At 39.8% G+C, this 14,420-nt stretch overlaps 1 protein-coding gene across 1 annotated transcript; it reads right to left on the bottom strand.

Moving 5' to 3' along the window:
* Positions 1-1,425: 1,425 nt before the first annotated feature.
* Positions 1,426-5,628, bottom strand: LOC109908652 (thyrotropin-releasing hormone receptor-like). Its single transcript, XM_031794473.1, has 2 exons — positions 4,713-5,628; positions 1,426-4,248 (listed from the first exon to the last, which is right to left on the bottom strand). The coding sequence occupies exons 1-2, from the start codon at positions 5,505-5,507 to the stop codon at positions 3,835-3,837; spliced, it is 1,209 nt and encodes a 402-aa protein (XP_031650333.1). The 5' UTR covers positions 5,508-5,628; the 3' UTR covers positions 1,426-3,834.
* Between the last annotated feature and the right edge of the window lie 8,792 nt (positions 5,629-14,420).

Here is a 14,420-nt window from a genome sequence, read left to right as displayed (position 1 = left end):
CATGCTTCAACATATACAGACCTAAACAGATACTGTACAGTGTGATGAGCACAATAGTTTCAGTGGTGTCAAGTGGCCAACAAGCCAATATCAAACGGACCCACAATTTACATTGTTTTGTGACAATATAAGTCATGTGACATTCAACCTGACATTCAAGTCTATTCTTTTCAGAAATGACTCTATAATAGCAGTCCATAACACAGAGACCGCAGTCTCTAGTGTTTCTCCCTAGTTCTTAATTGATCAATTATTGTTATTGTTTGACTAACCAGTCCATCCACCTGCTGTTCTTACACTGTAAAAAAAATCTAGTTGCTTCAACCAATTGTTATTAAGTAACTGGTTTCATTTTGGGGGGGTTTCTCAACTTACTCAACTATTCCAAGTGTTACCTGAACAAGAAAAAGTAGTTGGCCCAAACGTAGCTCCAACTTGAGAGAACGTAGGCAACAATTCTGTCATTCTAATACTGATTTGTTTGCTCAACTTGTCTCATATGCAGGGGTGTAAGTAGATTTAATTTCTTCCTGGTACGGGACCTCCTATGTGTGCACGCATCAAATAAATGGATGGGCCTAATCATAGAATTACATATACAGTGCCTTCAGAAATATTCACTGGTCTAAACACAATACCCAATAATGTCAAAGTGGAATTATGTTTTTAGAAATAGTATTCAACCCCTTTGTTATGGCAAGCCTAAATAAGTTCAGGAGTAAAACATTTGCTTAACATGTCACATAATAAATTGCATGGACTAACTCTGTGTAAAATAATAGTGTTTAACATGCTTGTTTTATGACTACCTCATCTCTGTATCCCACACATACAATTATCTGTAAGGTCCCTCAGTCAAGCAGTGAATTTCAAGTACAAATTCAATCACAAAGATTAGGGAGGTTTTCCAATGCTTCGCAAAGATGGGCACCTACCTTGGTAGATGGGTAATGAGCATGGTGAAGTTATTAATTACACTTTGGATGGTGTATCAAAACACACTGTCACTACAAAGATACAGGCGTCCTTCCTAACTCAGTTGCCAGAGATGAAGCAAAACGCTCAGGGATTTCACCATGAGGCCAATGGTGACTTTAAAACAGTTACAGAGTTTAATGGCTGTGATTGGAGAAAACTGAGGATGGATCAACAACATTGTAGTTACTCCACAATACTAACCTAAATGACAGAGTGAAAAGAAGGAAGACTGTACAGAAACAAATAGTCCCAAACATGCATCCTGTTTGCAATAAGGCACAAAAGTAATACTGCAAAAAATGTGGCAAAGAAATTAACTTTTTGTCCTGAATACAGAGCATTATGTTTTGGGAAAATCCAACACAGCACATGCCTGAGTACTACTCATCATATTTTCAAGCATTTTCGGCGTGGCTGTTATGTTATGGGCATGCTTGTCATCGACAAGGACTAGGGAGTTTATTAGGATACAAATAAATGGAGTAGAGCTACAATAAGCACAGGTAAAATCCTAGAGGAAAACCTGGTTCAGTCTGCTTTCCAACAGACACTAGTAGACAAATTCACCTTTCAGCAGGACAATAACCTAAAACACAAGGCCAAATATAAAATGGAGTTGCTTACCAAGATGACATTAAATGTTCCTGAGTGGCCTAGTTACAGTTTTGACTTAAATCGGATTGAAAATCTATTGGAAGACTTGTAAATGGCTGTCTAGCAATGATCAACAACCACCTTGACAGAGCTTGAAGAATTATTTTAAGAATAATGTTTAAAAAATATTGTCCAATCCAGGTGTGCAAAGCTCTTAGACTTACCCAGAAAAACTCACATCTGTACTCACTGCATAAGGTGATTCTATCATGTATTGACTCAGGGGTGTGAATGCTTATGGAAATGAGATATTTCTGTATTTCATTTTCAAGGAATGTGCAACAATCTCTAAAAACATGTTTTCACATTGTAATTATGGGGTATTTGTGTATATGAGTGAGAGAAACAAAATCAACAATTTAATACATTTTCAATTCAGTCTGTATGTAACACAACAACATGTGGAATAAATCAGGGAGTATTTGTACTTTCTGATGACACTATAGAATCCCTATTAATTCAATAGGCTCTGTGTGGGCCTAGAAATAAAGATGTATCATTTAATTTTTAAAATGTATGACCTTTTATTAAAGGCATTAATACAACCAGTCATAATGTTTTCTTCTGATTCTCAAACAGTCACTGCAAACGGCTCCTTTACTAGGCTACCAGTGCACGTTCATCCACTCGCAACATATTTCCAGCCTCCAAACAGTGGTGAATAGAAAGAGACGACATGTGATGACAATTGGCGATTGTCATTAGGCCAGAATTGATGTGCCACTGCTGTCTGCGCAGGTCTCAGTTTTGGCCACTCTACTCAACGCAATTTGGAGTGCATGCTTCTTCTAAACCACCAGTTATCAAGTCCATTCACTTATTATTCACATCACATTTTCGAGTGCAGGATGCTATACCACCAGTTTTCAAGTCCATTCGCTCATTATTCACATCACATTTTCGAGTGCAGGATGCTATACCACCAGTTTTCAAGTCCATTCGCTCATTATTCACATCACATTTTCGAGTGCAGGATGCTATACCACCAGTTTTCAAGTCCATTCGCTCATTTTTCATGCCTCTGACATGTGGTAATGAAAAATAATGGTCATCGTTCTGCCCCTGAACAGGCAGTTAACCCACTGTTCCTAGGCCGTCATTGAAAATAAGAATTTGTTCTTAACTGACTTGCTTAGTTAAATAAAGGTAGATTTAAAAATAAAAAAATACAGTAATTCTTATTCAACATGTCCTCACCTGGGATTTGAACTCACAAGCAAACTCTTGGTTCATGGCATTCCGATCTTCCTCTTATAGCACCAAGTCTGTGCAAATGATCAGTTTATCTGACTAGTCTCTCATTGTTGGTTTGATTGACTTATTTCAGCAATTTTAGTTTTTTCTGTATAGTTGTCTTATGCTGGTGAGGGATATTACTCTGTTTTAATGCTACTCCTTAATCACTATGATACATACAATAGTTTTCCTTGAGTGTACTTAAAAGTACACAGAATTGAGATTTACTTTGAATTGCAAAGTGTAGCAATAGAGGTGAAATCAGCCATTGACACAGACATGGTTGTGACTACATAGCGGGAAGATAAGAATGCTGTGAAGCAAGATGTTATGAGTTCAAATCCCATGTTGAATATAAATTACAGCATAAATGAACATTCACAATGTAAAATATGTAAGTTGAAAACATTGTAAGTTAAAAGCTCTGTTTGTTTGTCACAACTAGTTCCACAGCATTTTTTTTTTGGTAAGATGACCTAACAATAATTTCTAGTTGACAGAATTTTTGCCTACGTTTTCTCAAGTTGGAGCTAAGTTTGGGCCAACACATTTTTAAATAGTAAAAGTTGAGTAAACAAAACAAAAATGAAGCAGTTACTGAGTAAGAATGAGTTGAAACAATGTAGTATTGAAGTGTTTCTGATAAATGCAAAGATTAAACCCAGGATAGTCTCTAAGGAACAATCAAGGAGTTCTACAGCCAATCTTTTAGATTGTTTGAGTGACTTAATGTCTTTTAACAAGCAGGTAATGGGTTTTTAATGAGAGATTCTGAGGTTTGGGCTGTGCTATAAGATTGCACAATATATTCCAACAGTAAATACAAGTAAACTACAAAAAAGTATATGTAAAAAGAAAAAGCGGTAGTAGCCTACTGACTTCTGACACATGGCAAAATAATTACATCACATTCACTTTATAAAACCTCACTTTACACAAATAACTTATTTCTATTTTGTCCGTCTATCAGGCAATGCTGAACATAGTGCCGGTGTTCCCACACTTATCTGTGAAGTTGATCCTCTTTCCACCAGTGTCCCCATAGCTGCTGACATCCTCCTGCTCTGTGTGCTCAGGGCTCTCACGGGAAGAGTCCTTCATGACACTGTAATACACTGGCACACTGTACTTGGTAACCTTCTCTGGGTCTTGTCCTTTGCCCTTGCAAAGCTTTTTGAAGGCGGCCCGGAACTTCTGAGACATCAGGTTGTAAATGATAGGGTTGATGGCACTGTTGGTGTAGATGCATAAGCGGCAGAAGAGCAGGAACCATGTGTTTAGGTAGGGTGGGTCCATGAAAGAGTTTACCACCACCAGCGTCCGGTATGGCATCCAGAGCAGGGAGAAAATAATCACCACCACTGCAAGCATCTTAGTAACCTAAATTATGGGGCACAGGGCAAACAAAATGAAAAATGCACGGTGCGATAATTGACTCAAATGTTGCTGGTCATTTTTAAAATTATTATTAATATTATTTAAACAATTGACTGATGAAAGGCACTTTATGCCCGCAAATCAAATTGCAAAAACAAAACAGTGTTTTTCTGGTGTAGTGTAGAACAGACTAATGATGGTAAACAGAGGTGATAATAACAGAATTCCATGGACTTTGAAACCATTACTATGAGCCTGCTGTGATCTATCCTCCCTCTCTTGAATTACAATCCAAGTAGTACGCCAACATGATGTGTCCAGTTAGGATTATTGTAATCCCATACTACATTGATAAACTGTCAAATGCTGTAGCCTAAATTATACTGTGAACACATTTTGTACACTGTTGTCAATTTAGAAGCCTTTATGAAGCATTTATTACTATCCTCCTGATCTGATGAGCTTACCTGTTTTCTTGACGTCACTGCACCCTTGTTTGATTTGCCCAACACCTTGACTGTGCTGCTGGAACGTCCCTGGTGTATAGAACCTTCACTATTGCCGTTGAGATTGGTTGGCAAGGGGCTCATGAATAAAATCCTTGCGATGAGACCGTACAGCACAACAGCCACAATCAGAGGGAGGACATAAAACAAAGATAAGTCTAGAAAGTAAATTGGCATGTAGAGGTTTCTTGAGACACGGTAGCCACAGCTGACCAACACCCCATCGGCGTAGACAGTTTCGTTCGTGTCCACTAAAAACAACCACATCATGCAGTAAAGCGAGGTGAAAATCCACACAAAAGAAATGATCCTCTTCGCCCGAGACACAGTGCAAATAAATTGCGCCTTGATGGAGTGGCAGATAGCAATGTAGCGCTCAATGGTGAAGGCTGTGATGGAGCAGGATGATACATTGATACCCAGGTATTGCAGGTATGTGATGCAAAGGCACCCAGCGTAGCCGTATATCCAAGAGTCGACTACTTCAGAAATATTAGGTAAACCTGCCGCTAAAAGGACGACAAGGTCCGCAATAGCCAGACTGACAAGATAACAGTTAGTAGGGGTCATCATGTGTTTGGTGCGCAGCACAACCAACACCACCATTATATTCCCCGCTATCCCAACTCCGCATATTAGAAGTGCGAGAACAATTGTTATAACTTGTACTTCCATGGAGTTCTGTGGCATATTAATCAGAACTTCATTCTGTGTGAAATTGATGACATCTTGAGAGGTGTCATTAGTATTCTCCATGGTGTTTTACTTGAGTTGACACATTTCTTCTGCTTTAATTTGCCTTGAGGTGGAACAGAATTAAGATTCAAATGATTCCAAGATTGCCCAGAATATATAAAAAGTTATAGTGAACCAATTATTTTGTTTCACAATAAGATACACATATCAGTCAATCATCATGTGAGATGACAAAGAAATTTGAAATGAATGAAAGAGCTATATAACAATTACAATAATTGAAAATAGGCAGTTTAGCGACCATGGTTAGGAATGGTCTAAGCTTCATAACTCACCAAGTCCAGCTGATATCCACAGAGACAGTAGTGAAAGGACTACTTGGTCTCTCAGTGATGCTGTACTACTCCCTCATCTCTGAACATGCTCTCTCTCCCTCTCTCTCTCCCGCTCTCTCTCTCTCTTTGTCTCTCTCTCTATCACTCTATCTCTCTTTCCAGCTCCATTATTCAGCCACACATCAAATGGTGCAGTGTCCTTACTGCTGCTTTGGGCCATCTGATTAGGTTTGTTCCTATGGGACGTTATCAACGTCTATGACTGTGACTATGTGAGGTGATGATAACCCAGCAGTTAACCACAGTAAAATTATAGACTACAACTCAGCCCTGTCTATCACTAGCAATGACAATATAATATGAATTACCCAACCATGAAGTGTGTACACAATGGTTGCGTAAATGCTGGAAATATGTCCCTTGTTTTTATCATGAAGATAAGCTGGGTTCTTTTTATGTCTTCTTTTGGGCAATTGAGACCAGCTAATATTGATGATGCACTCCCCCCCCCCCTTTAACTTAACTCCTAACCCTAACCTTAACCCTAACCTTAACCCCTAACCCGTACGTACCCCTAGCTCAGCTAAAGTTAGTCATTTGTAACGTATCATACATTTAGCAAATTCCTAACACATACGAATTGTAATTCAAATCAAATCAAATTTATTTATATAGCCCTACATACATCAGCTGATATCTCAAAGTGCTGTACAGAAACCCAGCCTAAAACCCCAAACAATAAGCAATGCAGGTGTTGAAGTACGTTGGCTAGGAAAAACTCCCTAGAAAGGCCAAAACCTAGGAAGAAACCTAGAGAGGAACCAGGCTATGAGGGGTGGCCAGTCCTCTTCTGGCTGTACCGGGTGGAGATTATAACAGAACATGGCCAAGATGTTCAAATATTCATAAATGACCAGCATGGTCAAATAATAGGTCTGGGACAGGTAGCACGTCCGGTGAACAGGTCAGGATTCCATAGCCACAGGCAGAACAGTTGAAACTGGAGCAGCAGCAGTACGGCCAGGTGGACTGGGGACAGCAAGGAGTCATCATGCCAGGTAGTCCTGAGGCATGGTCCTAGGGCTCAGGTCCTCCGAGAGAGAGAGAGAAAGAAAGAGAGAAAGAGAGAATTAGAGAGAGCATACATACTCTACACCTGCATTGCTTGCTGTTTGGGGGTTTAGGCTGGGTTTCTGTACAGCACTTTGAGATATCAGCTGATGTACGAAGGGCTATATAAATACATTTGATTTGATTTGATTTGACTTAAATTCACACAGGACACCGGATAAGACAGGAGAAGTACTCCAGATATAACAAACTGACCCTACCCCCCGACACATAAACTACTGCAGCATAAATACTGGAGGCTGAGACAGGAGGGGTCAGGAGACACTGTGGCCCCATCCGATGATACCCCCGGACAGGGCCAAACAGGAAGGATATAACCCCACCCACTTTGCCAAAGCACAGCCCCCACACCACTAGAGGGATATCTTCAACCACCAACTTACCATCCTGAGACAAGGCTGAGTATAGCCCACAAAGATCTCTGCCACGGCACAACCCAAGGGGGGGCCCCAACCCAGACAGGAAGATCACATCAGTGACTCAACCCACTCAAGTGACGCACCCCTCCTAGGGACGGCATGAAAGAGCACCAGTAAGCCAGTGACTCAGCCCCTGTAATAGGGTTAGAGGCAGAGAATCCCAGCGGAAAGAGGGGAACCGGCCAGGCAGAGATAGCAAGGGCGATTCGTTGCTCCAGAGCCTTTCCGTTCACCTTCACACTCCTGGGCCAGACTACACTCAATCATATGACCAACTGAAGAGATGAGTCTTCAGTAAAAACTTAAAGGTTGAGACCGAGTTTGCGTCTCTCACATGTGTAGTCAGACCATTCCATAAAAATTGAGCTCTATAGGAGAAAGCCCTGCCTCCAGCTGTTTGCTTAGAAATCCTAGGGACAATTAGGAGGCCTGCGTCTTGTGACAGTAGCGTACATGTAGGTATGTACAGCAGGACCAAATCAGAGAGATAGGTAGGAGCAAGCCCATGTAATGCTTTGTAGGTTAGCAGTAAAACCTTGAAATCAGCCCTTGCCTTGACAGGAAGCCAGTGTAGGGAGGCTAGCACTGGAGTAATAAGATCACATTCTTTGGTTCTAGTCAGGATTCTAGCAGCCGTATTTAGCACTAACTGAAGTTTATTTAGTGCTTTATCCGGGTAGCTGGAAAGTAGAGCATTGCAGTAGTCTAACCTAGAAGTAACAAAAGCATGGATGAATTTTTCTGCATCATTTTTGGACAGAAAGTTTCAGATTTTTGCAATGTTACGTAGATGGAAAAAGGCTGTCCTTGAAACAGTCTTGATATGTTCGTCAAAAGAGAGATCAGGGTCCAGAGTAACGCCGAGGTCCTTCACAGTTTTATTTGAGACGACTGTACAACCATTAAGATTAATTGTCAGATTCAACAGAAGATCTCTTTGTTTCTTGGGACCTAGAACAAGCATCTCTGTTTTGTCCGAGTTTAAAAGTAGAACGTTTGCAGCCATCCACTTCCTTATGTCTGGAACACAGGCTTCTAGCGAGGGCAATTTTGGGGCTTCACCATGTTTCATTGAAATGTACAGCTGTGTGTCATCCGCATAGCAGTGAAAGTTAACATTATGTTTTCGAATGACATCCCCAAGAGGCAAAATATATAGTGAAAACAAAACTGGTCCTAAAACAGAACCTTGAGGAACACCTCAATTTACAGTTGATTTGTCAGAGGACAAACCATTCACAGAGACAAACTGATATCTTTCTGACAGATAAGATCTAAACCAGGCCAGAACTTGTCCGTGTAGACCAATTTGGGTTTCCAATCGCTCCAAAAGAATGTGGTGATCGATGGTATCAAAAGCAGCACTAAGGTCTAGGAGCACGAGGACAGATGCAGAGCCTCGGTCTGATGCCATTAAAAGGTAATTTACCACTTTCACAAGTGCAGTCTCAGTGCTATGATGGGGTCTAAAACCAGACGGAAGCATTTCGTATACATTGTTTGTCTTCAGGAAGGCACAACAGCCTTTTCTAAAAATGTTGAGAGGAATGGAAGATTCGATATAGGCCGATAGTTTTTTATATTTTCTGGGTCAAGGTTTGGCTTTTTCAAGAGAGGCTTTATTACTGCCACTTTTAGTGAGTTTGGTACACATCCGGTGGATAGAGAGACGTTTATTATGTTCAACATAGGAGGGCCAAGCACAGGAAGCAGCTCTTTCAGTAGTTTAGTTGGAATAGGGTCCAGTATGCAGCTTGAAGGTTTAGAGGCCATGATAATTCATAACAAATTAAATGGATGATGGACATCCACAAATTAATACCATTTGAAACACAACATATCTTACTAATTGAAGCCCCTCGGCACTCAGCCAACCTCACCATCTAGCAGACCTCGTCTGGTAGAGAGTAGGCTACTCCAGCTACTCCAGCCCTACTCTGTCAGTGGGTGGACAGAGCTAATTCTGATTGGTTGCTTTCCTTAAGTCAAAGATTGTTGCATCAGGGCCTCCCGGGGGGTGCAGTGGTTAAGGGCGCTGTACTGCAGCGCCAGCTGTGCCACCAGAGACTCTGGGTTCGCGCCCAGGCTCTGTCGTAACCGGCCGCGACTGGGAGGTCCGTGGGGCGACGCACAATTGGCCTAGCGTCGTCGTCTAGGGAGGGGTTGGCCGGTAGGGAGGGGTTGGCCGGTAGGGATATACTTGTCTCATCGCGCACCAGCGACTCCTGTGGCGGGCCTTGGTTAGCGCAGTGCGCTACAGAGGAAACACCGCAGTGCGCGCTAACCAAGCCAGGTGCACGGTGTTTCCTCTGTGTTTCCTCCGACACATTGGTGCGGCTGGCTGGCTTCCGGGTTGGATGCGCGCTGTGTTAAGAAGCAGTGCGGCTTGGTTGGGTTGTGTATCCGAGGACGCATGACTTTCAACCTTTGTCTCTCCCGAGCCCGTACGGGAGTTGTAGCGATGAGACAAGATAGTAGCTACTAAAAACAATTGGATACCACGAAATTGGGGAGAAAAAGGGGTAAAATTCACACACACAAAAAACAATTGTTGCGTCCCTTGTTAAATTAAATCCACATATAACAAGCATGATTACTGTTTATTATTTCTGGTCAATAATGGTTTAGATTGTGTAAAACTTATTTTCATATGACACATAAAACTAATTTAAAGTCTCTCTGAGAGCAAAAACTGTTTCTGTAACTCTTGAACTTATGTTGAAATGCAAAAACTGTTTTAATTTGTCATATATTATATATTTTTATCAGCACATTACTTTCAACTCCCAGAAGGCATCAGAAGGCTATTTTAGCCAGTGTAATGCTGGCTAATGTAATGTACAAATACACTGCTCAGGCAGATCACTTTTGACCATGGATCTCTCATAATCACCCCATTTGACAAAGCTCGTTTTACATTTCCCTGATGCTCAATTAGTGACATTTTTCTTGTATGCTAGCTTGGATTAGAATCAATAGATAAAGTTACAGGCAAGATATTATACAATTGATTCACTTTATTTTTTATTTTGGTACAGAACCAAAGATTTATGACAAGATAAATTATAGGAATTATACATTTTTTCCAGGCCTCACAGCAACAAAGCATATTATCTTGACAAAGTCTTGATGGGGTAAACATGACAAAAAATGAAAAGGGACAAAATGGCTGGATTAAAAATAGATGAACAGGCATTATATTAATACACTGGCTAAAATAAGCCTTCTGATGCCTTCTGGGAGTTGAAAGTAATGTGCTGATAAAAATGCAGAAGCCTTTTTTATATATGACAAATTAAAACAGGTTTTGTATTCCAACATAAGTTCAACAGTTACAGAAACAGTTTTTGCTCTCAGAGAGACTTTAAATTAGTTTTATGTGTCATATGAAAATAAGTTTTACACAATCTAAACCATTATTGACCAGAAATAAACAGTAATACCAAAACACTAAAACAATAATCATGCTTGTTAAATGTGGATTTTAAAGCATTATTTTATTAATTAATTTGTGCACATGAAATGTCATACTGTAAGGCTGTGCCAAAATATTTCCCCTCTGAACATGAATCTGAGTCTAATAAATGTAAATGTAAAAATGGTTTATTGACTTGATTTTCATTGAGTTTTATTATCATGTAAAGAGTATAATGAGTGTTTTTCATAGCCTACTTGTGCCATAAAAGCATCTCAAATGCACTTAGTGACACCTAGTGAGGCTATGTAGACATCAAACCAACTGTCGTCTGTGGATTGTGGAGTTATTCCTTGCAGTAAGAAATAAAGTCATAAATGGTCCTGTTCCTCAAGCGGAAATAAAATGTGTTTTATCAACATCTTTTAAAGCGTCAACCTTTTACAATATAAAAGATTGAGTGAAAACACTTGGGATTGTATGTTATATGGTATATATTTAGTCTAGAAACATGGTCACATGAATGTATTGTTGAGAGGAGGCAGCCTGGGCATAAAGTGGTGCTCCACAACCAGGAGAAAGGTCATATTACTCTGACTCAATAACAGGTGTAACGGCTGTTGGTGGAAGAAGGTAAGGACCAAGGTGCAGGGTGCTCATCATTATTTAATAGAACAGAACACTGAATGACAAAGCAACAAAGAGAACAACTGAAACAGTTCTGTCTGGTGCAGACAGAAAAACAGAAAGCAACTACCCACAAAACCCATATGGGCAAGAGCTACCTAAGTATGGTTCTCAATCAGAGACAACGACAGACAGCTGTCCCTGATTGAGAACCATACCCTGCCAAAAACAAAGAAATACAAAAACATAGAAAAAAGAACATAGAATGCCCACCCTAGTCACACCCTGGCCTAACCAAAATAAAGAATAAAAAGCCTCTCTATGGCCAGGGCTTGACAACAGGCCCTTTGAATCAAGGAGGGCAGGATGTTGGCACTGGATTCATTGATTGTATTTTAACACAGGGATAAGCCTGCTTGTGTCATTTTGGAGTTTATGTTTTTTCCAATCTATTTTGTATATTACAGAATCAGTTGAATTTGGAAATATTGAAAAATGTCATCGACAAATTCTCTCAGCTGACAGTTGTAGAAACTCAGAAGTTTTTTTTAGATTCTAAAATAATTCACAACTATTATAATGACAAGAAATTAAAACAGGAGCAGGGAAAAGCATTAATAGCAGTTCTTTAGTTCTACAGCAGAGGTCTCCCTAAACTACAAATAATAACAGCAAGTCAAGCTTCAAATCAAATCAATCACATTTAACACACATGCTTCACAAGTAATCGGTGTAGACTAACAGTGAAATGCTTACTTACGGGCCCTTGCCAACAATGTAGAGAGAAAAATAATAGAAACAATATAATGACACAAGGAATTAGTACACAATGAGTAACAATAACTTGGCTAAATACACGGGTTACCAGTAAAGAGTCGATGTGCAGGGGTAGGAGGTAATTGAGGTATATATGTACATATAGGTAGGGGTAAAGTGACGGAGGTAACAGGATAGATAATAAACAGTAGCATACGTGATGAGTCAAAAGAGTAAGTCCAAAAAGGTTCAATGCAGATAGTACGGATAGTGTGTTGAACCTAAAAGGGGTCTTTGGCTGTCCCCATCGGAGAACCATTTGAACAAAAATGTTTTGGTTTCCAGGTAGAACCCTTTTTGGTTCCAGGTAGAATCCTTTTGGGTTCCATGTAGAACCCTGTGCACAGAGGGTTCTACAAGGAATCCAAAAGTGTTCTACCTGGAACCTAAAAGGGTTCTCCAATGGGGCCAGCCAAATAACCTTTTTAGAACCCTTTTTTTCTAAGAGCGTACTATTGGAGCAAGACATCTGGTAAATTCCTGTTTTGTTATTTTACAACTTGTGGAACTAACCATGTTTTTCAGGTTAGTTGGTTTTATTTGGATTCCATCATCAGATGACTTTTGCAACAACTGTCTTGTGATGTAACCATTGTCAAACTTAACTGAAATGACATGTGACTTCAGGTATTAGGCTGATTCAGCTATCAGATATATTGCAAAGTTAGCTGCCAGAATTCTGTTTGACAGAAGTGTATACTCCTCTAGCAGTTTCTTGGCATTTAAATAGTCACTCTCAATCTGCTTGCGTACTGTAATACACCTCTTTTTGATCTCTGACAAGTCAATGTAAGTAAATTGATCACATTTTCTCTGTCTGGTAACAATATTCAGTTCTTCCTGTTTTACTTTGATAGCTTATCTAACGAGATCTTGCTTTGCTTCTTGAAAAAGCTCAGATGAGTTTAAAAAAGAGCGTGCAAAACCTTCAGTTGCACTTTCCCTTTCCCAGTGCATGGGTAACTTTTGAAAAAGGAGCTTATTCACAGTCAATGTCACATAGATATGTGTAAGATTGTTCTCAAAGGGGATGAATCAAGTTATTGGGGAAAAGTGTGAGCTGAATATGATGAAAGTTGTGAGCATGAGCATTAACATTCACTCACATGGACAGGAGTGACAAATCAACCCATGAGTTATTGGAGAAAAGTGTGAGCTGAAAATGATGAAAGTTGTTAAAATGCAATACTTGGTGACTAATAATTTAGGGAAGTATTGGAGATTTGAAAGGTACTACGGGATATGAGCAGTGTGGTACAGATGTAAGATCCTAATTGGATCACTCCTTTGTTGCTGAGAATTTTCCTGCTAGGCAGGAAATGCAAACTTGTAGTGTATTTGAGTATTTAAAAGGCTTCTAAAGTTTGTAATTTCCACTTTGAAATGTCAGACTTGATTTGTCCTAACAAAAAAAATATCAACCCCTACTAAATAATTTCATTAATTATAATCCACATAATAATTCACATTTCCTGTTGCGGCAAGATTATTTTCCTGCTATAGCAAACTGGCTTTAATGAAGATCCTACATCTGTGTCCTATTTATAGATCTAAACATAACCCTGTGGGAAGTCATATATACTTCTACTGACTAATAGGAGGAAGTCTTTTTATTATCTGGGAATCAGTGAGCATGTAGAGAACCTTCGACAAGTTGAAAAAGGAAAGGATCCAATCAACCCCTAATCAATTGTATGTGTCAGAGTCTTCCAAAACTAAATGTTCAGCTAGTTGAAATCATTTACTGTATATTTGATTGGTTGAGCATCAAGGTCTAGCAATTTCATGTATGGTAGTACTTGTCAAACTTCCTTTTCCAACATTTCGTATTAAGTTCTTCTATTTAATGTGTGTCCTGTGCTGTTGCGTTTCTTGTGTTCTGTTGTAGTTTGTCTTGTTTACTGGGGCCTCCCCCAATGACTCCTCTCTCACACTGAGTAACTAACTACCTTTGGGTTCTGCAGAGTTAACCATGTGCCAAACCTTGAGATTGCAGACACTTTACAACACCAAACAGACATTATAAGGAATTTACAGCCTTGCACCATTCGAGAGAAATAGGGGGCAAAATACTGTATGTCTGCTTGGTTTAAGACGCATATGTAAAAATTGTGTTCAAACCACATTTCAATGCAACCTTCTTTCAAATGTGGTTAGCCTCATTTGGCTTGTTGAGTATCTTGTTTGGTGCTGTCAGACACACGGCTGTTAAATAAGACCTGATTGCACT

The sequence above is a fragment of the Oncorhynchus kisutch genome, linkage group LG17 (genome assembly GCF_002021735.2).
Source record: "Oncorhynchus kisutch isolate 150728-3 linkage group LG17, Okis_V2, whole genome shotgun sequence".
In the NCBI taxonomy this organism is placed as follows: domain Eukaryota; kingdom Metazoa; phylum Chordata; class Actinopteri; order Salmoniformes; family Salmonidae; genus Oncorhynchus; species Oncorhynchus kisutch.
This window is presented reverse-complemented; position numbering and strand designations above follow the sequence as displayed.